The 25,012-nt window shown below is 42.9% G+C and overlaps 1 protein-coding gene across 3 annotated transcripts in view; it reads left to right on the top strand.

Annotated features, from left to right (window-relative positions):
- The window catches only part of BMPER (BMP binding endothelial regulator), a 263,953-nt gene that overhangs the window by 160,975 nt on the left and 77,966 nt on the right, over window positions 1-25,012 (top strand). For all 3 annotated transcript variants that reach the window (XR_012157448.2, XR_012157447.2, XM_073332935.2), the window contains exon 14: window positions 13,849-13,979. Coding sequence is in view for 1 of the 3 variants with exons in the window: in XM_073332935.2 (XP_073189036.1) it covers window positions 13,849-13,979 (131 nt within the window). In the remaining 2 variants the exon portion in view is untranslated. The remainder of the gene's footprint in view (window positions 1-13,848; window positions 13,980-25,012) is intronic.

Here is a 25,012-nt window from a genome sequence, read left to right as displayed (position 1 = left end):
TTAGCCTCCATTTCTTTCTGTGTCTTTTGTTCCCATGGTGTTTGACTCTGAGGACTCTGCCCTTTCTGCTAGTATCATATCAGTGTCACACTCTTCACATTTTGGAATTGTACCTTGGAGCCTAGGCATTACAATTATCAATGCCTTAAAGAGATGGTAGACAGCTGGCTTTCCAGTCAGAAAAGCTGCCTCACACTTGGCTATATCAATACCTTCTGCCAGCAACTAAACCTAGTCAACCCAAATGCAAACTCTTTTTGACTTGACTGGTTTACTTGGAGAGAGAGATGCTTAACATCTCTTGGGTTCATGCCCTTAACAAGGACGTCCTTCTGCCTTTCATTCTCCTCTTTTTTGCTTTACTCTTTCTCATATTATGAAATATGTCCCATTTCCTTTTTCCTGCCCCACTAGACCTACGTATCTGCTCATTGCTCTTTCCAGCCCCACAAGAATATTAAATTGTAGCTGCTTTTTATTTTTAATGAGTCTTAACAAATGAAATGGGAGAGCCATCAGTGGGTGTATGTTACCACAGCTCTCCCTGGAACTGTGACAGTTCACACTCACTGGTGCTCTGCCCCTAAAACTCTAAACACCTAGACACACATGAATTGAATGGTAAAGAACTGGCAATTTCCCCTTTATTTTGACATTTTCCTGAAGTGCTCGTTAATTTTTTTATTGGTGCTTATGAAGTTTTCAAGAAAGGCAGCCCTGGAGAGCAAGCCCTCTTTTTATCCACACAACGAGTATGGCACTACAGGTTTCTTGACTTCCTAGAACCCCATTAAATGTACCTCAACCTCGTTCTGGGTGGAACTTGGCAAACGTACCCAGCACTTACCCACTACTCCCCCCAGCATTGCCTGGTGTCCAGGAACGTGGCCCTCCCCTCATCCCACCCTTTCCAGGGCTTCTCGTGTTGGTATTTCTTCTCTCCCTAATGCAATGCACCTATCTAAACTCTGGCTGTAAACTGCATCAATAAACGGGGTCTGAGGCAGGGGGGAATGAGCTTCCAGCAATCTCTCCTGATTCTAGCTCACCTGCCCTTGACCCATAAACTTTATTTCCTCTTCTTTTCTGTGTGTGGGCTTGTTGGTTGGTTTTCTTTGGTATCCCATCTGAGATGTAGCCACCATGTGGATAAGGTTAGATACATCCAAATGTTACATCAGCTTTGTTCTTCAGCACTGTACCCATTGTGAGGTGATCACTTAACAACCACAAAAGAGCAAACTTCTTTTGCATGTGGAAAAAGCCAGTTAAATTCTTGCTCTGAAAATCAGTGGCAGAAATTAGATGTGGCTGTTACTCCTGCCGATCTGGATGGAAATGTTTCGCACACAGTAGCTCTGCTAGGAATAAACTGGGCTGCCATGCTAACATAATAAAATGCAGACCACCTTGAGGGCATGAAGGAATTGCAGTCCAAAACTTGCACTGCAAGGAACCAAATGGAAAATGCTGAAAAGATCCTGTTTTGTTTTTTTAAATTCCTTCTATTTATCATACTGTATTTTATGTTTTTCCTGTTCTCTCCTCTTTTCTTGCTAGGGCTATTGGCATGAAAACAGGATCTTTGTTTTCAGAGAGTTAATCTGCTCATGATTTCTTGGTGACATGGGCCCTGAGGCGCCCCACCTGTGGAAAAATCCATGGGAGCAGAAAAACTACTGCCAAGTTGGTACCACATGCACACCTTTCATCTAAGGTGCTCGATGTGCTTCATGTGTAGCAGTGAATTAAGTTTAACACCCCCACAGGGAAGTAGATTAGTAAATAAATATTATAATCCCCATTTTACAATTGGAGAATCTGAGGCACAGAGAGATTAAGTGACTTGCTCAAGACCCTGCAGGAAACTAGTCAGAAATGGAGCACACAAATGGTTGAGGATTAGAATTCAGGTAAGCAGGATCAGATGGACTCTTATAATAAAAGATCCTGTTTTCAGTCAAATATTCTGAATATAGAACAAAGAATGAAACAGCTTTTAAAATACAGTATGGGCCTGCTCCTGAAAAGGCAATGGGAATTTGGCTTTTGTTTTCAGTTGGAGCAGGATCAGGGCCTATCTGCAGAAAGAGATAGCTGTCTAAATAGAATTTCCATCTGGAGACCGTGGCTTTTTAAATGCTCTGCAGCCACCTAGAGGAAGAATAAGTTTGATTTTCATTAACTTTGTGTGGGTTAAGTCAGGGAGGGTGCTGTAATGAGTAATGACTGTAAGACTTTAAACTAGACAACCTGTTTATTATTACTATCACAAGACCTCCTAGGATATGAACACGGTGAATCATCATCAGAAGCTGATGATAACTTCAGTTGTGTTTATATTTTGGAAACAGTTCTCGCTCCTTGCTCTCATTTTGCTTTTCATTGCATGTGATGTATTTTTTTTTTTTTTTGGGCACTTCCAGATACTGCACCATTGCTTTCTTTTTTCTTTTTATTTTTTTAATGGAAATAAGGAAATGATCTATTGTGACTTTTTTTTAAAATAGAGGATCTAAACTTTGCAGTGTTCTCACTATAGCAATAATCTCTTTATTTTGTTCATATTTCACTGGAGCTGTGGCTTTAAAAATCTCCCAGCAATTTCTGAGGCTTTAAAAATTGGTTAGAAAAATCCTGAAAAATCTCTGGCTTTTGTCATCGTTTTTCAAATGAGGGCAGCCCTATACACTGGTGAGCTTTCTGACTAGTAGAATAACTGGTGCAGTGATAAGACTTGATTGATTTCCACCATGTTTGCAGAGTGTGAAAAAATTGTATCTTTTTTATGCCTATGAATATTTATGTCTCTCTCGCTCTGTAGATAGCATGATTTCAAAAAAGAGCTTCTAGTGGTACCTGCAAAAACCCTAAGCCTGCTTTAAAAATCAAGCCAAGACGAAGAGAAAAATATAAAGTTATACATATTATGTACTTCCAAGGCTGCTTAATATTATTGATTTTTTTTCCCTGGCAGAGGAGACTGAAAATTTCATTATGTTGCAGTGGCTCTGCATCTGCAATGCAATTTGCAATAACAGCCTTAGTGTTGAGCATATACATATATATGTAATATAAGACCCTGAAACAGCAGAATAAGTAATAGGTAACTTTGATTGGTATAACACTGCAAAATAATTGCATGTCGGGGGGGTTGTTGGGGGTGGGCAGGTTTGGCCAGAAGAGTCCAGCAATTATTACAATCCTAGTTATACCCCCAATGAGGAAGTGATGACGAGAAAATACCTGTCAGGTGTGAGAAAGGGGTACACCTGGTCCTATGGAAGACCTATGAAAGATCTTTAAGAGCTGACCTATGTTTTTTATCATTGAACTCAAATATGCTTTTATATGCAATGCTCCCTCCTATCATTTTTCCTCCATGTGGTTTTACAGATGGACATACTCATCATTATCTGCATTATCAGACATAACATTGGAGCAGTTTTTACCACATTTTAGGATATATATTTGCAAACAGATGAACACAGATGTGAATTAGCGAAACTGATATGTGGTTTGCAGACACTGAGTTCCTGTATTGCAGATGGGAGTCGTAAAATTCCCTTCTCTTTCTTTATATTGGTCTACATATCCTATGCATGTTGCCTTTCTGTAACAAGATCAGGGAGATGCCTGCTCCAAAGCAGACTTATTGAGGTCCTTTTACTCTTCATCTCAACCACACATCTAGGCTGTAGATGACTTCAGAGGGCCAAATCCTGTTTGCATTAGTTACACTGAAATTAATGGGACTACTTGCATGAATACTGCTAACAAGATTAAGATAAACAGGATTTGACTGGCATGCTGCAGAGTGCCTAGCTATTGGCCCCTTGTCTGAAAGACATTAAGATATGAACTCTACAGGCTTACTCTAGTCCAAAAATGTTCTTAATGAGGAGCCCCTTAACGATGTTTCTCCCTTAAGAGCTAGATTTTGATCAGCCCTATACCAATACACACAAGGAGGAAGAGGGCACAAAATGCCTCCTGTGTCCTGAAAAGGGGTGGAATGAGTGTGGGACCATGGCCCCAGACCTCCTGCACCCCAGTTGATGGAGCTGGCCGGCATGGAAGTAAGTGCCTGATGGACCGTTTCAAAGGGTGGTGGATCTGCTGCTGTACTGTGTGTTTCCCTGCAGCTCCAGAAAACATTCTGACTGAGTCAGGCAGAATTCTGCCTGAGGCTGAGTGTAGGGACCTGATTGTCTTCTTCAGCCCAACTTCAAGTGTTTTTTACTGAAGAGCTTTTATACAGGCTTTCCTTTTCAAGAACCTGGATTTTATAGCACAAAACAGACAAAGCCCACCCAGTGCATCATGGGGAGACTATTATGAGAAAATGAGAGGGCTTTTCTTTTCTTTTTTGTTTTAACTGCCTTTAACACTGGCTCCAGATTCAAAGAAGATTGAGGTGCGTGTTAGGGTTGTGCAATCCTGAGAACTTTATTTTGTGTGGTTTTAGAAAATGTTCCAGGGCATTTCATTATTCATTTTATAAGATTAATGCGGAGTATTGTTGGTTAAAGCAATAAAAAGCAAATCTGGCTCAGAGTTCTCATTGTATAAAGGTTAATAATACATATATAATAGTTCTTGGCACTTTTAAGAAAGCCTTTGGTTAATATTTTTAGTAGCACATATTGTAGGTTTTTAGGGATGGGTTACGCAGCATAGTATAAATTTAAAAGGTTTTACACTGGCCTGCATTTATTGCATTGAGTTGAAAAGTAGCATATTTTCTTACATTTTGGATGGGAAGTATGGGTTCTGAAATTGCACACCCAGAAATATTTTGAAAGGAATGGCATGTGCTGAGAAATCCAAAATGCATTGTAGGTTTTTTCCAGGACTTTAAAGGTTAAAAAAAAAATCACTGAATTTGAATATACCCTTATACCCCAAATTACAAAACTCCTTTAACGAACATATTTGGAAGGATCCTTTGGCAGTGGAAGGGTGAATAGGGGCATCTTCTACAGTTTTAACTAACTCAGAGTGCCAAGTATGTATGTATGTATGTGTGTGTGTGTGTGTGTACATATATATATATATATATATATATATATATATATATATATATATATATATATATATATATATGGAACAGGAAGCTTGGCATTCACAGAAAGTTACATTAGAACTGTAGAAAGTGTATTCGTGTAACACACATGCCCAGGAAACTTCAGCTCAGATGCAGCATCCAGTTTATAGTGAGATTCTGCCTCTCACCAGATTTTTCATCTGGACTGTCTGAGGCACAAAGAGTTCAAGTAACTTAGCCACGGTCACAAAGTAAGTCTGCAGTTTAGATAAGTTTGAATCCCAGACCCTTCTGGTTCCTAGTCCATTACTGTAACCTATAAACCACGGCTGCCTTTGCAACCTGGAATTCCCAGGAACAGTCGCAGAACTCTCAAACATTCTAGCCAATGCCCCTTTTTAAAAGAATGAGAGCTCCCTACAGTAAACATCTCTGGGCTGCAGTTTTCAGATCTGGCCAAGCCGTGCTCAACACAGGACTCAAGGAGAGAGAGGTTGCATGAAGCCTTTATGCTCCCACACTCCCAGTGAGCAAGTTCAGCAACCTGGTGGCTGGGGGTCCAGAAAGGGGAAGTGAAGATTCAGTTATGCTGGCTTTATTCCACCTGGGGATTCCCCCATTTCAGAGGAATCCCTATGTGATGGATATACAAACCCCACACCAGGTAAGAAGGGGTTGAAAAGCAAGCAGCCTTGCCCCAGTGCACCTACAGGCATGCTAGTCTTGGAGGAGGAGCCTTGAAAAGGAGAAGCTGAGTTCAGAAGGCCCCAGCCTAGGGAGGTATAGATCTCTCAGCCTCTGCTCCCAGAAAAGAGCATGGGAGAGAGTCACAGCTATGTTGGGTGGCCTGCAAGCACTGAGTGGTTGGGCAGATGGCTGGAGGATCCTGGTAGGATAGAGAAGTTGGTGCTGCTCCTATTTATGTTAATTTAATTTCCTTTCCTTTGTTGCCTTGAGAACTAGAACTAAGGTCTGAGCCCTGAGACAGACAACCCCACCTACCCAACTGAGAAATTGAGCTCCCCGAGGAGAAAGCAGGCTGATGTAGGAAGTAGCTCAGGAAAGAAGCGTGACCAGGGTGCCCTTAACCACTTGCTACAAGGATCCCTGGGCTAGAACCCAGGGTAGAGGGAGGGACTGAGTTTCCCTGCAGCCTTACCGGGAAGACCCCAAACACAAGGGGACCGAAAGAATATTGGGCCTGGACAGGGCTGTCAACCTGGTGTGAAGCACTGAGATTACCCCGAAAGGGGTGAGACCGAATGTGACCCGGCTGGAGGGTGAAGTCCCAGGGCAAAAAGGGACCACCAGTAGATCTGGTTGGCAGGACTACAGAGAAGAAACCTTGGAACACCATACTTAGCCCCAAGATGATGTGCTGGATAGCGAGTCACTTTGCCACATCCCAGTTGCTTGATGTAAGGCCGGTTTATACTGTTCTTCAGTGTTGGAGCTGCCCAGACGGGATAAAGATCTGGCACTCTAGTCTTGAAAGAAATGACCCATGAAAAATGACTAATCTTTAGCGTACTAGGCAGTTCTGTTCTCTAGGCAGGTGTTTTGAATGCATTGGGAATGATGTAATGACTTCTGTATTTTGCTCAGGCTCCAAAATTACCTTTCAGCATGAGTTATTTGCTGCTCTGATGTTAGTGTCAGTATCTTCCTGAGAGAGACTCAAGAAATAAGTATCTTCAGCTCCAAACACCAAGCTTCAGACTTGAGTAATTGTCCCCCCACCCCACCCTACCCCCACATACACACCCAAAAAGAAAAAGGGGAAAAGCCACACACACAGTTTACATGAATAAAAGCAAAAGAGTGAACATTTCTATTATATTTTTGGGTGTGGCATCCTCTTCCCTTCTGAGCTTCCTTCTATACAGTACTTGGGAACAACAAATAATGGAAACCCTTTAGAGGCCTTTGTTTAAAACAAAAACAAAACCCACCAAACCCTTATAACAATTTTAAAACAATGTTGATGTTGATAGAAACCATTTTGTTTTCTTTTTTTCCTTATGAGGGAAGAAAAATGAGGTCTCATTGTGGATCAGGGAAAAAACTCCTGCATCTTGCTGCTGAACTGTGAGCACTGAAATGTGATCAAGGCAGTGACTTGCTTGGCTGCCATATAGACTTTGGATGTCTTCACTGCTGGTGTTAAATTAGCCACTAAATCTTGGATTGTGCAGTCTAGTAAATGGAGTTCTCCTAAGACAACTATCTCCCAGGATGCTGGGCTTGCTGAATGATCCTTGTCTTTGAAATGGTGGCTCTTCGAACGGTCTTCTCAATTTGTAAATGTGCAGCTAATCCCATTTTCCACCCGTCTAACTGCGGTATGGGTTAGATTATGGAAGGCTACACACTGTAAAGGAAATGTGGTGTTTAAAATTTAGGCCTTCAATTTGGCTGGTATCTGTTTTTAAATCCAAAATGTTCATGTCTTTTAACTTGACTTTCATGTTGCCTTTCATCTATGCAGTGCCTTTGCTTGGAGGTACTGATATGTTTTCATATGTGCTACACACCATATCAGTGTTGTGAAAGGAAAGGAGTAAAATATTAAATGAAAAAGACATTCTCTCTTAGTGATTGATTTTTTTTTTGACTTCTTGTTCCCTGTGAAGTAAAGGGAACTGCAGATGTTCAGTGAAAAACACCAAACATCTGCAATTTCAATACTGCCCAGCATTGTAAGAGGCAGCAGCAACCACTGTGCTGCTCTTCTGTTCTGTTCTTTTCTTTTTTAATAGTACATTTAGCATAGGATTCATTTCTCTGCCCTCTTATGGGACTTGGACACTTTCCATGGTTTAATGTGAAAAAGGCCTTTAGCTGAAGAAGTGCAGTCCTCTGGTTTGCTTTGAAGACGTGGGAGCAATGTGGGCTGTCTAACGCAAGGGTGTGTCTGACAGCTGCCGGATGCCTTCACTTTCATGGATTTCCCCTTGCAACAGTTTGTGATTATACACACCCTATTAGTGCCATCTTTCTCTCACACACACACAAAGTATATACAGCATCAAAAGGAATCCAGTTTGAGATATTTGTCCCCAGCAAAAGAGTAAACAACTGGCTGCTCCAGGCCAGTGATTTGAAAAGGGCCCCAGTTTACTCTGAAGTATCCTCAATATAGGAAGTTAAGGCAGAAAAGAATAGAGTTTAGGTCCTGAATGAACCCACTTCTTCCTCAGCCTGTACAAAATGCAAGCAGATTTGAAGTCCTGTTGTCTTTTCATTCTGAACTCTATTTAGTCTTACTCTCGCCCTGTATAATACCACTTCCATACTTGGTAGACCTAAAGATGCATTCCACTGCAATCTCATCTGTAGTAGACAAGAGAAGGGGTGTATCTTTCTAAATTGATCAGTCCCACTCCAGCCGTGGGCATCAGTCCATTATTTACATAAGCCCACAAATTAGTTAATCACTTCTTGTTATCAAGAAGGTTCCTTTCTGAAGAACAGCACATCCAAACTGAAGTCGGAGAACACTGCAGGGTATACCGAAGGTTATAGGAACAGAATGAGGAGTTTCACTGCCCTGTTTGAATTCAGGATTTTTCTGATGCTTACAGAGATCATCCTAATGAATTTGGACACAATGTTTCTTGTAATATCACACAAGTGCCTGGTGGTTTGACAATAGGTGGTTATTTGTATGTACAGACGCTCCCCGGGTTACGCAAGACTCGACTTATGCGGACTCGCACTTGCGGAAAAGTGCATAAGCTAGAAATAGGAGTTAGGTTTTTTTGTTTTTGTTTTTTGAGTAACCTTTGGGTATATGTTTCCGACTTATATTCCACAAAATTCGAGTTATGCAAGGCTTTCCAGAACGGAACGATTGCATAAGTCAGGGAGCGTGTGTATCCAGAAATAAACTAATTATATTAATTTACATAAGGGAAGTGTGCCTGCTCTTTCAACCAGTGGGTGCCCCTGAACCAACTTGTAGTGTCATCAGGGAGCTGTTTTCTAACCCCCATGTTGTGTAGTTTTTGATCCCTGTGTAGGATTTTGTCGTACTGCTAAAGGTGGTGAAACTGGGGAGGTGGGGTGGGGGGAAAGGGAAGATATATATTTAAAACCCTAATGTGTCTTTAAAATCAGTTTAATCTAATTTAGGACCACAAATACTAAAATGCCTTTATCATAATCATATTTTTATTGCATGGTGTCACTACAGCGCAAAATTAAGGCTGTTTTGGTTGCCTTACTGCACTTCCTTACCTAACACATTGGGATTTTTTTTTAAGTGTAACCTTAACTCTGAATTTCCTGGGCTTGGTTATGGGAATGTTACAATACGTCTGTAATGTTTTTATCTTAGGTTACTGATGTGTACTCTCAGGGCTGGTCTAGGGGCAGGCAATCATGGCCATCAGCCTGGGTGCCAACTTCTAGCTATATTGCTGTGCCACTTGGGTGTGTGGTGTGTGGCTTTTGCTCCACTGATTGATTGGCCGCCTTTAATTTATTTAGTTAGACTTGGTTGCTCTACTGGAATAGGGGAGGGACACCAAAAAGGTTTTCTGCTCTGGTTGGCAAAATGTCTTGGACTGTTCCTGTATACACTCAGTCTTAAGTCTAATTAAACAAAAGTTTTCACCTTGGAATAGAATTGGAACACTTCAGAGGACAGCAAAGTCAAAATGTTCCATTATTAGAGAATATACTATCATAAGAAAATGGTGTTTCTCTGGGTGAAACTGGGCTTCAGTTGTAGGGCACGGACACTCCCTAAGCCTCCAGATACATCCCTATAGCTATCTGTTTATTAGTGTCTCCTAATTTATTCGATAGAATCAGAGGAGATGCAAAGAGGGGATGGGGAGCAGAACTTTGAAATCATTCCCTGGAGTGCAGGACATGGCTCAGCAACAAAATTGAAAAAAGAAAACAAAAATCAGTGTCCACATCACAAAGATTTTTTTTTTGACACAGATCAGCGTTAGAACTTGTAAATTGCATTCAAGAATCTATGGTTTGTTTGTTTTCTGGGCAGGGAGTAGGAGGCATGCTGCTTGTTTGGCAGAGGAAGTTTCAATAACTAAAACAAACCAAACAAAAACACAAACTCCCAATGGAAATCTAATAAGATTGAAATTAAGAATTTTACTGACATATAAGAAAAATATTTTTTTTAAAACTGACCCAGAGTATTTACCCTATTTTCTCTCAATCGTTCGGGCTTCAGAGAAAAAGCATCTTTTGCCTGAAGTTCTCCCAAAAAGCTGCCCTTTCAATCACACGAAGGGATTGCCTGGAGTTCCCAGCTTGGACCACGAGAGGGAAGTAGTGACTGTATTTTGCTATCTAATAGGTCAAATACTTTCTCCGTTGTAGCTTCAGAAGTGATTTTTTTAAACAAACAATTTCAATATTAATTTATTACTTTTGTTACTAAAGAATCTCATTAGAAAAAATGTCTCTATTTTGATGATGGACGAATATTAACTTTTATACAGTTTTGTTTACTTTTAGTTTTGTTAAATAAGTACAAAAATGATCAGCAGTGATAATTAATTAACAAAGCAAAAACAACACACATACCCCTTGTGATTGTACCTCAGCCAAACCAGAGGATTGGGCCCATCAGCTCTTCCCAGGTTTATACAACTCACAGAAGTAGAAATAACTTGAAGCCAATAAGAGTGGAGTAAATTAGAGAACTGTTCATTCTGACACTCATATGTTATCTTTCTTAGGGAATATTTAACGTTACCCATACCAGCCTTGATGCTTATCCAGGCAGAAAGGAGTGGCTAAGAACTAGAGCTGTTTGGATCTGGATCCAAACTAGTCCAAAGTCTATGGGTGTTTGAAACTGGAGTTGTGGGTTTGGCTCATCTAGACGCATTGTTTTGTGCATGGAGACTTATCTTAAACTTAAGGCAACTGATCTGGTTTGGTGTTGGAACTGGCATTCTTCCCTGTGGCCAGAAACTCTCACAGCAGGAAGCTCTGTGATTTTTGTGTTCTCAAAACCAGATGAAGTGACTCAAATGTAACGTTTTATAAGTCCCGAAGTGGAAACTCAGCATGCACACAGCCAGCCTGCCATAAGCAAGCATGATCCTACCTTCCCCACTCTCCAACACCTTGGATATCAATAATATAATAATTATTGTATGAAGAATTATACATAATAGTAAAAGCTGATAAGGCAAGGTTAGTTGAGGATAACAGGATGCCTAGGAGAGAATAAAACTATCTTGATATCTTAACAGGTCTTCAGGAAATACAACAGACTCTCTTTGCAACAGTAATTTCCTGTGATAGCACATCAGGAATCTGCTTTGTGAAATGAGATATATTGGTTGCCACATGTCTGGTTTTCAACTGGAAAGTCTGGTCGAAAGGGGACCTGTGCAGCTCCAGTCAGATGTACTGACGAGATACAAAAGTCTGGTTACTGTGGGTGGGGGAGAGGTGCAGGGTCATCATCCCGCAACAGCCCCTGCTCAGCCAGGGCCACCTCCAACCTCCATCTTGTGAGCAGGCAGGCTCTGCATCAGGGGCTGCATCTCCTGACCCAGCCCTGGAGCAGAGGGAGCCCAGCTGGTGAGGGAGGGGAGGAAGGTGGAGAGGATCGAGTGACAAGGAAGGGGGAGAGGGAAGCAGCCAGGGATGGGGAGAGAGGAGTGGGTGGGGGCGGGGCCTCAGGGAAAGAGGCGAGGCAGGGACAGAGGGAGGTTCCTGTGCTCCTGCTGTGGTGTCTGGTTTTCGGACATTAGAAAGTTGGCAAGCCTTGAGATATACCTCCTAAATGATATGGGGAAGATGGAACCACTTATGTTCAGTAACAGTGCCTGATGCATTCAGAGCACTGCTTTGGGATGTCAATGAAGATTTGCGGGCATGCTGTGGTAGGACGATACTCATCAAGGGGAATTTGTTCAGTGAATCGTACATAGGGCAGCGAGTCTGTCACGGAAGTCACGGATTCTGTGACTTTCCGTGACCTCCATGACTTTTGCAGTAGCTGGTGCTGGCCCAGGGGCTGCCAGAAGCAGCAGTTTGGGTGTGTGGGAGGGGTCTCAGGGATAGGGGAAAGGGTTTGGGGTGTGTGTGTGGGTGCTTACCTGGGGTGGGGGGGCCACCCTGAAGCTCCTGCAGGCCCTGCCCCTGCAGCTCTCATTGGCTGTGGTTCCCCGCCAATGGGAGCTGCAGCAGCTGGTGCTTATGGCGGGAGCAGCAGAGGAGCCCCTGCCCTGCCTCCGCCGTCTATGAGCTGCAGGGACAGAGCTGGTAGTAAGCCCCGCCAACCTCTCCCCCAGTACCAGCGGGGGTCCCAGGTCACCTCCCCCAGCACCCGTGGCACCCCTGGACTCCTCCTCCCTTCCCGAGCACCCCTGCCCAAGTTTTAGACATGGTGGGTATTTTTAATAAAACTCATGGAGAGGTCACAGGCCTGTGAATTTTTGTTTGCAGCCTGTGACCTGTCCATGACTTTTACTAAAAATACCCGTGACTAAAACATAGCTTTAATCCTAGTGAACAAAATAGGGGATGAACCTGAATACTAAAATGGGAAATGATTTTCAGATAGCTGAGCACTGCCACAGGCTCCCACTGACTTCACTTAGAGTTATGGGTGCCCAGCACCTCTGAAAATCAGTCCCTTAACGTTTCCAGCACACTGCAACAATATAAAGCATACACAAATGGCAAACTTTGCAAATCCATTGCCTCTTATCAGTTCTTGTATTTTCAGCCTGTGCCTAATTGACACATGTTCTAGATGAGCTAATTTTGTATACAGACATGTGCAGTAGCAGATTTACTTACTCCAATGGTTTATGATTATTCAGTGAAATAAGATCGTTGAATTGAGAGCTGAATGAATAATTGGTTCTTAGGGAGTTTTGTGGCTTTTGGTTTTGGGGTTTTGTTTTTTTTCATGTTTTGTTTTGATTTGGTGATCGACCTGAAAAATGCAGAAAAAAAATTGATTTGTTTCAAGCCAAAACTAATATTTTTCAGTTTTTCTCACTGAAACAAAAATTTTTTTTTCAGGTTTCTAGCTGTTACATTTTTGAGGTATTTGTACATGTAAATCTCTTTAAAACCAACTCTAGCTAAATTTCAAAACAAAACATTTCAAAATGAAAAATAAAAAAATGTCAAAATGAAATATTTTAACATTTTCAAAATTTAAATTTTAATTTATCTGGCCAAAAGTATTTGCCAAATTTGAGCCAAATTAATTAATAGCTTTTGTCATCCTGTAATTGCATTTTTTAGTGATTTTACTATTCAACTGAAAATTTTTGCTGTGCTCTAGTTGTTTCATGAACCCTGAGGGCTTCATAGCATAGTAACTGTGTGTGTCTTCATTGCTCCTTATAATGCTCTTAAATCTGGGAATTAATCTTAAATGTTGTTGCAATAGACATTATTCAGTAGAGCTGAGATGGAGCCTTTATGAAGACAAAATTGTCTTTGCTACAAATTGTCTTTGCCTTGCTCCCTAATTGCAGCGTACAGCCTTGGATCCTCATTGCATGGCAGCTCTTGACTCTCATGTTCTGGGCTATCTACTTTGATATGACTCTCCCATTGATGTAATTGGGAGCTCTGAGCATATAGAATAGAGTATAGCAGAACTGCAGAGATTAGACCCTCTGTGTGGATTTGGGAGTAAAAAGTGTTCAACCTGTTTGCCATTTCTCCAGCACAGGTTATTGCAGCTTTAAACTGTATATGATTATATAAAAAATAATTCCAAACCTTGAGGGCTGTTTTTCAAAACTTTTTTTCCTTGTTTGTTTCTGGGCTGTTTTTTGCAGGTCCTGTGTAACAGATATGTGTGAGTGTCCAGTTCATAAAAACTGCTATTGTGAGTCATTCCTTGCCTATGCCCGAACCTGTCAGAGAGAAGGGGTGAAAGTCCAATGGAAACCTGAGCAGCATTGTGCAGGTAAGCATACTCTGATTGCTTTGTTGCAATTTAATGCACAGTCTGAAGGAAAGAACATTGAAATTTTTTATATCATTATAATAGGAGGGGAAAAAATGGAAATCAATAAATGGCTAGGCTAAAATTTGATAAGCAGCCAGCCTACATTCTAAGCTACAGGCGTGTGTCTATAAAATATATATAATCACACACTCTCTCTCTCTCTCACACACACACACACACACACACACACACACACACACACACACACACACACACACGCGCATATTAGTATGGTATGTTATCGGTATATTGAGAGAGAGAATCCCAGCCTGTCATGGAAATATATAGTGTTCATGTGCATTAATTTTGGTCACTGAGGCAAAGTTCCCATGTGATTTGCACTGCTTTAATGGCAAGTAATTATTTCTACAGAGAAGAGGAAGTTACCTCCTGTAATTGGAGGTTCTTCGAGATGCGAGATCCCTATCTATATTCCACACGTGGGTGCACGTGGGTGCCTTGTGCCTGAATCCAGAAGTGTTTCTTAGCAGTGTCCGTTGACCCGCATGTGTGTTGTATGTCTACTCATGCTCCCAGCTGAGGATATAAGAGGTGGTACAGATCAACACCTCTCCAGTCTCTCTCTTACTGTAATGGAATGCAGTCCTCAGCGAAGGGGATGGAGGGCAGGTAGTGGAATACAGACAGAGACGACACATCTTGAAGAACCTCTGGTTACAGGTAGATAACTTCTCTTCTTCGACTGATGGTCTCTTAAGTGTATTCCACATTTGGGTGACTCACGAGCAGTGATCAGTGCGGAGGTGGGTGCGAGGATTCCAACGGAAGTGCGGTCTGCAGTACAGCCTGTCCCATCGAATGTGTGTTGCTGCTGCTTGTGCGCTGGGATGGTGTGTCATGAACAGGTGAACGGAGCACCACGTTGCTGCATGAGAGATGCCTTGTCAGGAAACGTCCACCCGTGAGGCCGATGTGGCGGCCTGTGCTTGCATAGCATGTGCCATGACTCTATCAGATGTGGGTATATTGGATTGGTTGTAGCTAGGGCTGTCAAGTGATTAAAAAAATGAATCGTGATTAATCACCCTGTAAACAATAATAGAATACCATTTATTTAAATATTTTGGGATGTTTTCTACATTTTCAAATATATTGATTTCAATTACAACGCAGAATACAAAGTGTACAGTGCTCACTTTATATTTATTTTTTATTACAAGTATTTGCACTGTAAAAAAACCAAAAGAAATAGTATATTTCAGTTCACTTAATACAAATACTGTAGTGCAATCTCTTTATCATGAAAGTTGAATTTACAAATGTAGAATTATGTACACAAAAAAAACTGCATTCAAAAATAAAACAATGCAAAATTTTAGAGCTTGTTAGTCCACTCAGTCCTTCTTCTTGTTCAGCCAATTGCTCAGACAAGCAAGTTTGTTTACATTTGCAGGACATAATGCTGCCCGATTTTGTTTACAATGTTGCTTAAACTGCAGCAAGGGAGGTTTAGGTTGAACATTAGGAAAAACTTCCTAACTGTCAAGGTGGTTAAGCAGTGGAATAAATTGCCTAGGGAAGTTGTGGAATCTCCATCATTGGAGATTTTTAAGAGCAGGTTAGACAAACATCTGTCAGGGATGGTCTAGATAATACTTAGTCCTCTCACAAGTGCAGGAGACTGGACAAGATGACTTCTCGAGGTCCCTTTCTGTACTATGATTCTAATGTCACCTGAAAGTGAGAACAAATGTTCTCATGGCACTGTTGAAGCTGGCGTTGCAAAATATTTATGTGCCAGATGCGCTAAAGATTAATATGTCTCTTCATGCTTCAACCACCATTCCGGGGGACATGCATCCATGTGGATGATGGGTTCTGCTCGATAACAATCCAAAGCAGTGCAGACCGACGCATGTTCATTTTCATCATCTGAGTCAGATGCCACCAGCAGAAGGTTGATTTTCTTTTTGGTGGGTTGGGTTCTGTAGTTTCCGCATCTAAGTGTTGCTCTTCTAAGACTTCTGAAAGCATGCTCCACACCTGATCCCTCTCAGATTTTGAAAGGTTCTTCAGATTCTTAAACCTTAGGTTGAGTGCTGTAGTTACCTTTAGAAATCTCACATTGGTACCTTCTTTGCCTTTTGTCAAATCTGCAGTGAACGTGTTCTTAAAATGAACAACATGTGCTGGGTCATCATCCGAGACTGCTATAACATGAAATATATGGCAGAATGCGGGTAAAACAGAGCAGGGGTTGTACAATTCTCTCCCAAGGAGTTCAGTCACAAATTTAATTAACACATTATTTTTTTTTAACAAGCATCATCAGCATGGAAGCATGTCCTCTGGAATAGTGGCTGAAGCATGAAGGGGCATATGAATGTTTAGCATATCTGACACGTAAATATCTTGCTGTGCTGGCTACAAAAGTGCTTTGCAAATGCCTGTTCTCACTTTCTGGTGACATTATAAATAAGAAGAGGGCAGAATTATCTCCTGTAAATGTAAACAAACTTGTTTGTCTTAGTGATTGGCTGAATAAGAAGTAGGACTGAGTAGACTTATAGGCTCTGAAGTTTTACATTGTTTTGTTTTTTGAGTGAAGTTATGTAACAAAAAAAATCTACATTTGTAAGTTGCACTTTCATGAGAAAGAGATTGCACTACAGTACTTGTATGAGGTGACCTGAAAAATATTATTTCTTTTGTTTATCATTTTTACAGTTCAAATATTTGTAATTAAAATAATATTCACTTTGATTTCAATTATAACACAGAATTCTCTCTCTCTCTCTCTCTCTCTCATTTATATATATATATATATATATATATATATATATATATATATATATGAAAATGTAGACAAACATCCAAAATATTTAACAAATTTCAATTGGTATTCTATTGTTTAACAGTGCGATTAAAACTGCAATTAATCATGATTCATTTTTTAATCATGATTAAATTTTTTGAGTTAATCGTGTGAGTTAACTGTGAATAATTGACAGCCTGAGTTGTAGCATTCACAGATGTACCTAAGACTAATTTGGAAATGCAAAAGGGTTGAATCCTAGGGAGGTAGAGCACCAGTGCACGTCAGACATCAAGGGAGTGCAAGGCTCTTTCAGTAGGGGAGGTGTGTGGTTTGGGGTGGAAAACTGGCAGGTGTATGCACCGATTTAGGTGGAATTCAGACACCACTTTTGGGAGGAATTTAGGGGGCAGCCATAAGACCACCTTGTCCTTGTGGAATATTGTGTAGGGGGAGTCCGCCATCATAGCTGTGACTTCACTGACTCGTGTGGGTGAGGTAATGGCCACCAAGAAAGTCACTTTCATCGAGAGGTGGGAGAATGAGCATGTTGCTCTAAGGGTGGCTTTGTGAGGGCAGAGAGAATGAGATTATGATCCCATGGCAGCGTGGGCTTTAGTCTTGGTGGAAAGGTGTTGAGTAAATCTTTCATGAAGCTGATAGTGGTGGGATGCATAAACGCTGAGGAGCTATCCATAGGAGGCAGAAAGGCAGTGAGTGCTCCCAGGTGCACTCTAATAGAGTTGAGGGCCAGGTCTGACATCTTGAGGGCAAGGAGATAGTCGAAGACCAGTGGAATAGATACCGTGCTCAGTGAGTGGTGGTGGTGGCAATGGGCCCATGCATAGGCATCAACTTCTGCTCCTGCCAGTGGTGCTTGACCTCCCCCTGCCCCCAGACCTGCCCCATTCCACCCCTCCCAATAGGCCCCGCCCCCTTTCACCCCTGCCCCGCCCAAACTCCACCCCCTCCAGTTGTTTGGTGGCGGCTGGGCGGGAAGTGCTGGGAGGTAGGCAGAGGAATGGAGACACAGCGCGCTCGGGTGGGGGGAGGAGGAGGTTGGCTTCCAGTGGGTGCAGAGCACCGACTAATTTTTCCCCATGGGTGCTCCAGCCCTGTGCAGAGGTGGAGTGGTGTGCAGGCGGACAGTGTGAGGAAGTCCGTGAACCAGAACTGACAGGGCCAGAATGGGGCTATGAGTATAATGGTGGCTCTGTCCTGGTGAACCTTGTATAGCATCTCTGGCAGGAGGAGAATGGAGGGAAAGTTGTAGCGGAGGTTGCCTGTCAAGGGGAGGAGGAGAGCATTGCCCTGATAGTCCTCCCCTAAAGTCCTCCCTCTGGAGCAATAGAGGGGCAGCTTTTGGTTCTCGTGAGTAGCAAAGAAAATGGGGAATGCCCCACTTCATGAAGAGGTACAGGAGTGTGGCATCAGGTAGCTCTCACTCGTGATTGAGGTACAGAGTCCTGCTGAGCATGTTGGCCCAGGAATTCTTGGTGCCTGGTAGGTACACAGCTTGAAGGGGTCAGACCATCATGTGAGGGAGGACAACATGGCCCTGGGAATGGTCCTCCGGGACTCTATATGGTCTCTGTTGGGTCTGCAGATGGAGAAGAGCCAAGCTTGAAGACAATGCACATGGAGATGTATGTGTGGTGTCATGTGAGGGCAGGCTGCCATATGACCAAGGAGGGAGAGACAGTGGTTGACTGTGGTGCGTGGTCTGCGACTCACATCTGCAATGAGGGATGTCAGTGCTGTGAAGCGGTCTGCTGGGAGAAAAGCCTCACCATGCTGGAGTCAAGTCGCCCCCACCCCCCCCATGAAATATATCATCATGTAGGTATCAACACTGACTTTTCCTCATTGACGCAGATATCTAGGGATCCCAGGAGATTGCAAAGACAGAGGATTGCATAGGTTGCTTCCTGTTGCAATAGTGTGACCAGGAGCCAGTTGTCAAGATAGGGGAATATTGAGTAGCCTAGGCAGCACATCTGGGCTGCTACTATGGCAAAGATTTTTGTGAACACTCTTGGCACTGCTGCTATGCCACATGGGAGGACCCACAATTGGTAATGCTGATGCCCTACCTGAAAATGGAGTAACTTGTGGTGGGCTGGGTGAATGTCCATGTGGAAGTAAGCGTCTTTCATGTTGAGAGCCATGAACCAGGCTCCTTCAGGTAGGTAGGGGATAATCAATGCCAGCATGACCCTACCTTATTTGGACTTTTTAATAAATGCATTGAGCACTCGAAGATCTAGACTGGAACGATGCCCTCCGCCCTTCTTTGAGATGAGAAAGTATGGTGAGTAGAAGCCTTGTCCCCTGTAGTGAAGTGTGTCAGGCTCTGTTGCCCCCTTGAGGAGCAGAGCATACACCTCTTGTTGGAGGATCAGTTGATGGGATGGGTCCTCAAGGAGGAGGCGGGGGGGGGCGGGGCAGTGGTCCAGCAGGAATGAGAGGAACTCTGTGGTGTATCCATGGTGGATGATCTCCAGTACCCAACTGTCCATGGTAATCTTGCCCCAATTGTGGGTGAAAATGGCAAGATGCTCCCAAAGATGACATGGGGCGCTGCCAGGGATGACACATGGAGGGGAGGCACATGGAGATGCCCAGCAGTGGCACTCTCCCTGTGTCCCTGCAGCCTGGGGGAGGGAGGAAGTCTTATAGTTAAGACTTAGATTTAGTCATGGGTATTTTTAGTAAAAGTCATGGTCAGGTCACAGGCAGTTAACAAAAATTCATGGTCCATGACGTGTCCATGACTTGTACTATATGCCCCTGACTAAATCTTGGGTGCTCTGGGGCAGGGGGTGGCCTGGGGACACCACAGGTGCAGGGGTGGGGGTGGCGGCGTGACCCAGGACTGCCACTGCTGCTGGAGGAGGGGCGGTGCGGGGCGGCCCGAGAATGCCCCGGCAGCGGCGGGTGCGGCTGGCCCAAGGCTGCTGCTGAAGTCCCGGAGGTTCTGGAAAGTCACAGAATCTGTGACTTCCGTGACCTCCGTGACAGACTTGCAGGCTTAATTATAGTTTGGAAAGATGAGTGGGATACTCTCTGCTGGTCAAAGAGCTGTTACTCTGCGATCTATTCTGGTGATTGTGTGACTCAATGTCTACCCTTGCATCATAATTTTCCATTACATGGAGGATACAATAGCAGGAAGGGATGAATGAAACAGATAAATATATGAGTGCTCCTGAAATCTCTAATTATTCTTTACAAAGGAACAGAGAAATCCAGACAGAATGTGCCTATGTGAATGTACTGCTCCCTAAATGTGGCCCCATAAAGCATTAATGACATGTGTCATTTTAATCCATTGATGCATCCAGTAGCAGGTCAGACTGGAGCCTGAAGAAAACAGCCCTTGCCTTGTTTTCATGAGCTGCCTGGATTCTCTTTACTTTTTATTATTGCAGGACTGCCTAGGATCTCTAGTAATAGACGAGGACCCCACTGTAATAGGCTCTGTCCAAACAGAATGGAAAGATGGCCTCTGCCCCAAAGAGTTTACAATCAATCCATCTCCTGTTTTATACATAGAGATAGAGCGGGGAGTATTAGGAACCAATGAGACAACATTAGTCGTCATGAGAGGCAATGGTTTCAGTACACCAGTGGCCTAACCTAACTTTTACAATTGTAGCAGCTAATGCTCTCTTGCTTCCTTTGACACAAATGGGAAACTAATGCAATGTTCCCTGTAAGCATGAGCCGGTTGGAATGGCGCTGTATCAGTGAAAGAGACTCCTTTAATAAGGGGATGTCTATAGTGATAAAACGTTTTGCCTTTTTTCTACAGTGTCATCAAAGATAAGAACTTTTCTAAGGACAAAACACCCCTTGAGACAACATTTTGAGCAAGGGGTGTCCATAAATCCTCTACCAAGGCCTTGAAAGGCTATTAGTCAAGACAACCCTTCTCCCCCCCGCCCCCCGTCATTAAAATGGACATTTGTAGAAACTTCTTACCTCTGTAACATCCCCTCAAAAACACTAGCACTCTTTTCGTGCTTTTTTGGTTGAAAATCCTTGGGGATCTCCTCAGGAAAGTAGCATGTGTCTGAGTAAGTTTCCACTTGATACTCCATTTGGAAGGCGAGAATAAAGTATAGGGGCTGGACTTTTCAAAGGGGGAAGTAAGGCCATGTCTCCACAGACAGTGGTGCAGTGTCGTAGCTGTACCAGTGCAGCTGTGCCGGGGCAGCACGTCTGGGGAAGGCAGTCTATGCTGATGGGAGACATGAACACTTACGTTGGTGTAACTTATGTTGCTTGGGGTGTGAATAAACCACCCCCCTAAGCTACATAAATTATGCCAACATAGGCTGTACTGTAGACATAGCCTAAGACACTCAAATCTCATTGGGATCTGGGCCTCCTAGCCAGGACTGAGACTTTTTTCAAAGCCAGCTTCGTGATCTGTACGTGCATTTTTCATTAATTGTAATGGAAGTTGTGTCTCTAAATTCCCTGGGATTTGAAAATCTCAGTGATGGCTCAGATTTGCAAAAGGACTTAAGGGGGCCCAAATCACAAAGGGCCTCTACAGTTCCTCCAAAGGGTAATCTTGTTCCCATTTACAAATATCCACGGGCCAGCAGATATTCTGTATTTGATCATCTGACCTTTATTTCAGCTCACACTATCAATATCTGGGTGGTGTCAGGATGGTACATTTTATACCACAAAACTGTATGGACTGCGCAGGGACCTCATAAAAAATAAAGTGCCTCCATACACTTCTTATGGTAACAACAACCAGTATCAAGGTTTTAAGCTTTAGCTGCCTTTTGTTCAACCCTACCATTACCATTATTTCGTCCTATTTAGGGATAAACATTTCTAGTTATGAAACAATATATATATCATAAAATTTAGTAATCTGTGACTTTCATTTCCTGTTTGACATTTCATAGACTGCAGGATATTTGGAAGGCTCGTATTCTAATGGGAATGGAGTGTACTTATTAATAAAGTCAGGTTTTAATTATTCTTTTGTGTGTTATAAAACACAGGTCTCGTGTGCTTGCCAATTCTTATACCCAGAATGCTGTATGCCTAGCTCAGGGCTAAATAATATTCTTTAGAATACTTATGCTGTCTGGACTGTCAGCCAAATGGGATGCGCAGGAGACTAAATATATGTTCTGTTCTCTACACACTTTCCCCCCCCCCACTCTAACCAGAAAGTGGATCCTCTAGCTACTCATTTTCTAAATGAATAGCACATGTTCACTGCTGTTTAAGGCATACAGTGCACAGGTGATCTAAGATGACACTAAGAGAAGGGTGTGGAGAAGACATTAGTGAATGGGAGATTTGTTACAAAAGGATAAAAAGGAAAAAGATGGGTTATGGTATGAAGGGGTTGGTGAGACCAATGTGTAAATTGAGAAGATTTGGAAGGGCAAGAAGGGGTGTGTGGGAAGCAGATGAGTTGAGGGGAGAGTGAGAAGCTATGAGGATGGATATGGGGAATAAGAAAGCATATGAGGGGAAGAGTAAGGAGCTCGGGATGGTGAGAGAAGGGGAGAAATAAGGGAAGGAGGTTTAAGAGGATAGAAAGAGACGTGAGGGGGCTGGTGAGGGAGTGACAGAGTGGGGAAAAAGGAGGTGAGAGAGAGAGAGAGTGGGGCAGATGAAGACAGAGGAGAGGTGTTTATGGGGCTGAGGAAGGAAAAGAAACATTCTAGCCAGGATGACTGAGGGGAAGGCAAAGGTATTTGGGCAGTGGAGTATTAACTTTTAGCCTCTGGAGCTCAGAAGACGTATGTAGAAGATTCAGTCTGGTAAGGGGGAAGTAATTCCCTGTGAAGGGGTGGCTGTGGCAATACTAAAGAAAAGCGAAGGCATGGTTTGGGCAATGATAAGGAGGGAGGTGCAGGTAGTAGAACTGAGAAAGCCACTTCATCCAGGGACTGGCTCTCACGAGCTCTTGTCAGCTAAGCGATTTTCTCCTTTGATTCCTGTGTATTAAGGGTTGTTGTTAGAGGGTGATTCCAGATGTCATCATTTCCACTTATATGTTGGTTTCAACCAGCTGTTTTGTCCTCCTGGTTCCCTCTCATTTGCAGAATTTAAGTCTAAAGTGCACAATTTTTTTTCCCCAAATAATTTTGTCCCTGGTGGAATTTCTCCTAGATCTTACTCTAGTCAGTTTCCTCTGTGTGCCTCTGTGAGAGAGGAGAGAGCTTCTAACTTTTTAATGAACATTTGATAGACACTGGAGCAGTTAGAAATACAGGCAAAACTGTATAATTAAAGGGTTTGTTCAGGTCCCCTCCCTTCCACAGGCAAGAATGCTCCTGAAATGATGAATCCAAATTGTAAGCAACAAGTACCATGAATGAGGCCCAGACTGGATGTCCTAAGAAACACCAGGAAAGGGAAGGCTGGGCAACCATAACAGAAAAAGCTGCACTCTGTAGTCATTTGGAAATCCTAACTCAGAAAGTTCGGTAGACTTTAGAATGCAGAAAAGCAGCTGGAGGCCGACTTGAGAAAGGCAGCAGTTTGGGACTCTTATTAGACATCAGACATTATCTTAACTAGATTTGCCAGATATCAGTGAAAAACAAAGCGGTTCAAAAGTTCATATTTGATCTCTGTGTTTTTGTGCAGTGGAACAACAAGAGACTTTCTCTGCAAGTGGGTAACTAAAAGCTGTAAATTCCCATTAATGCAGTAATAGATATGGACAATTAGGAGCTAGTTGTTAAAAGCCTAAAGTCAGGACCAGATTGTAAGCAGCAATGCCAAACATATGTTTTTGAAGATGAGTGGAAAAATGCTAGTGGACTGGTAATAGTGCAAAATGCTGTATTATTTGCAACATTGATTGTAAGTTTTTGTTTTGTATTAACATATTAGGAAAGTTAACATCACTAGTGTTCAAATTTTTAAAAAGTATTTGCATCAGAAGGTGGACATGAAAGCATCCCTTCTGTTTTCTGTGTCTACATGGTAATGACCCATGTCAACAATCCAGGGGAGGTTTTTAACTGTATATTTAACTTTTTTCCCCCTTTTTTTTCTTTTTTTTTAGTTGTTGGTTGACTTAAGTCAAAGTGGAATGTTTTGGATCAATCACAATTGAAAATGTGAAATGCCCAAACAGGTTTAAATGTCAGCTATTGTATTTTCCAGTATTCCACTTGCACAGTAATTATCATTTAATTCCCATGCTGTGCCTCCCCCACCCCGTCATGTTTCCTCCTGGGTCCTTGTGCCTGCCCGTTTCCTATACAACAGGGAGTGCGAGCAGGGGGGCAGGGTGAGGGGTGGGGTGGGGGGAAGAAACAGTGGGCAGCGAAAGGGGGATGGGGCAGGGGGAAGAGAAGGGAATGGGGCAGGGGACAATGGGCAGAAGAAAGGGGAGGGGAAGGGAAGAGGATTCATGAATGGGCAGGGGGAAAACAGGGACCTGGCATGTGACACCCCCTCGGCAGTAGCACGAGCAGGGAGGCGGCCACAGCAGCACCAGAGCAGCCATGTTGCCACAGCAGCTGGTGCCAGAGTGACCCCAGCCAGCAGCAGCTGGGGCTCCATCATTAAGCCGTCCCATCCCCCTCCCCAGCACCACCAGCCCAGGTATCCAGTCCAGGTTGGGGGAGAGAGCCAGTGAGCCATGGCTACAGTGTGCACATGTGTGTGTGCAGGGGCACACCCATACTTTGCACCTCCCCACCTCAAAATATAGCAGTCAAACTACACCTATGGGTTTAGGTCAGAATTTTTCACCCCCGAGCCATGTAGCTGGGTCAACCTAGCTTTTTAGTATAGATCTGGCCTTAGTGATTAAAGTCCTAACCTTAGCATGACATTACTACAATATTTTGTATTTTAATAAGAGTATCTCTGCTCGCTTTTTCTTTGTGAATAATGGCAATGCTGTAATGGCATTCTAAGCCCCGTACATGGAAAAAATTAGCCCTGTTCTGTCTCTAACAGAATCGGTGTGACTTGCATTCTTTAAAAAGTAGTGGACCTGTAATACCTCTCAAGAGAGAAGCAACCTTTTTTGTGCAGCCACTTAACTGTAAATAGCAAGATAGGATTCTGGATACTTGTGAGTCTATTGCCATTTGTAAACCGCTTGATGGTGCTTTCTTCAGCACAGCCCTCTGAAAGAATAATAGCCTTTTATTTATTGTTGAGCCATGTATTATTCTCCATACTGGAATAGAGTATACAATGTTAA

The sequence above is a fragment of the Lepidochelys kempii genome, chromosome 2, assembly GCF_965140285.1.
Source record: "Lepidochelys kempii isolate rLepKem1 chromosome 2, rLepKem1.hap1, whole genome shotgun sequence".
Taxonomy (NCBI): Eukaryota; Metazoa; Chordata; order Testudines; family Cheloniidae; genus Lepidochelys; species Lepidochelys kempii.
Note: the sequence above shows the minus strand (reverse complement) of the source record. Positions and strands in the feature narration are given on the sequence as shown.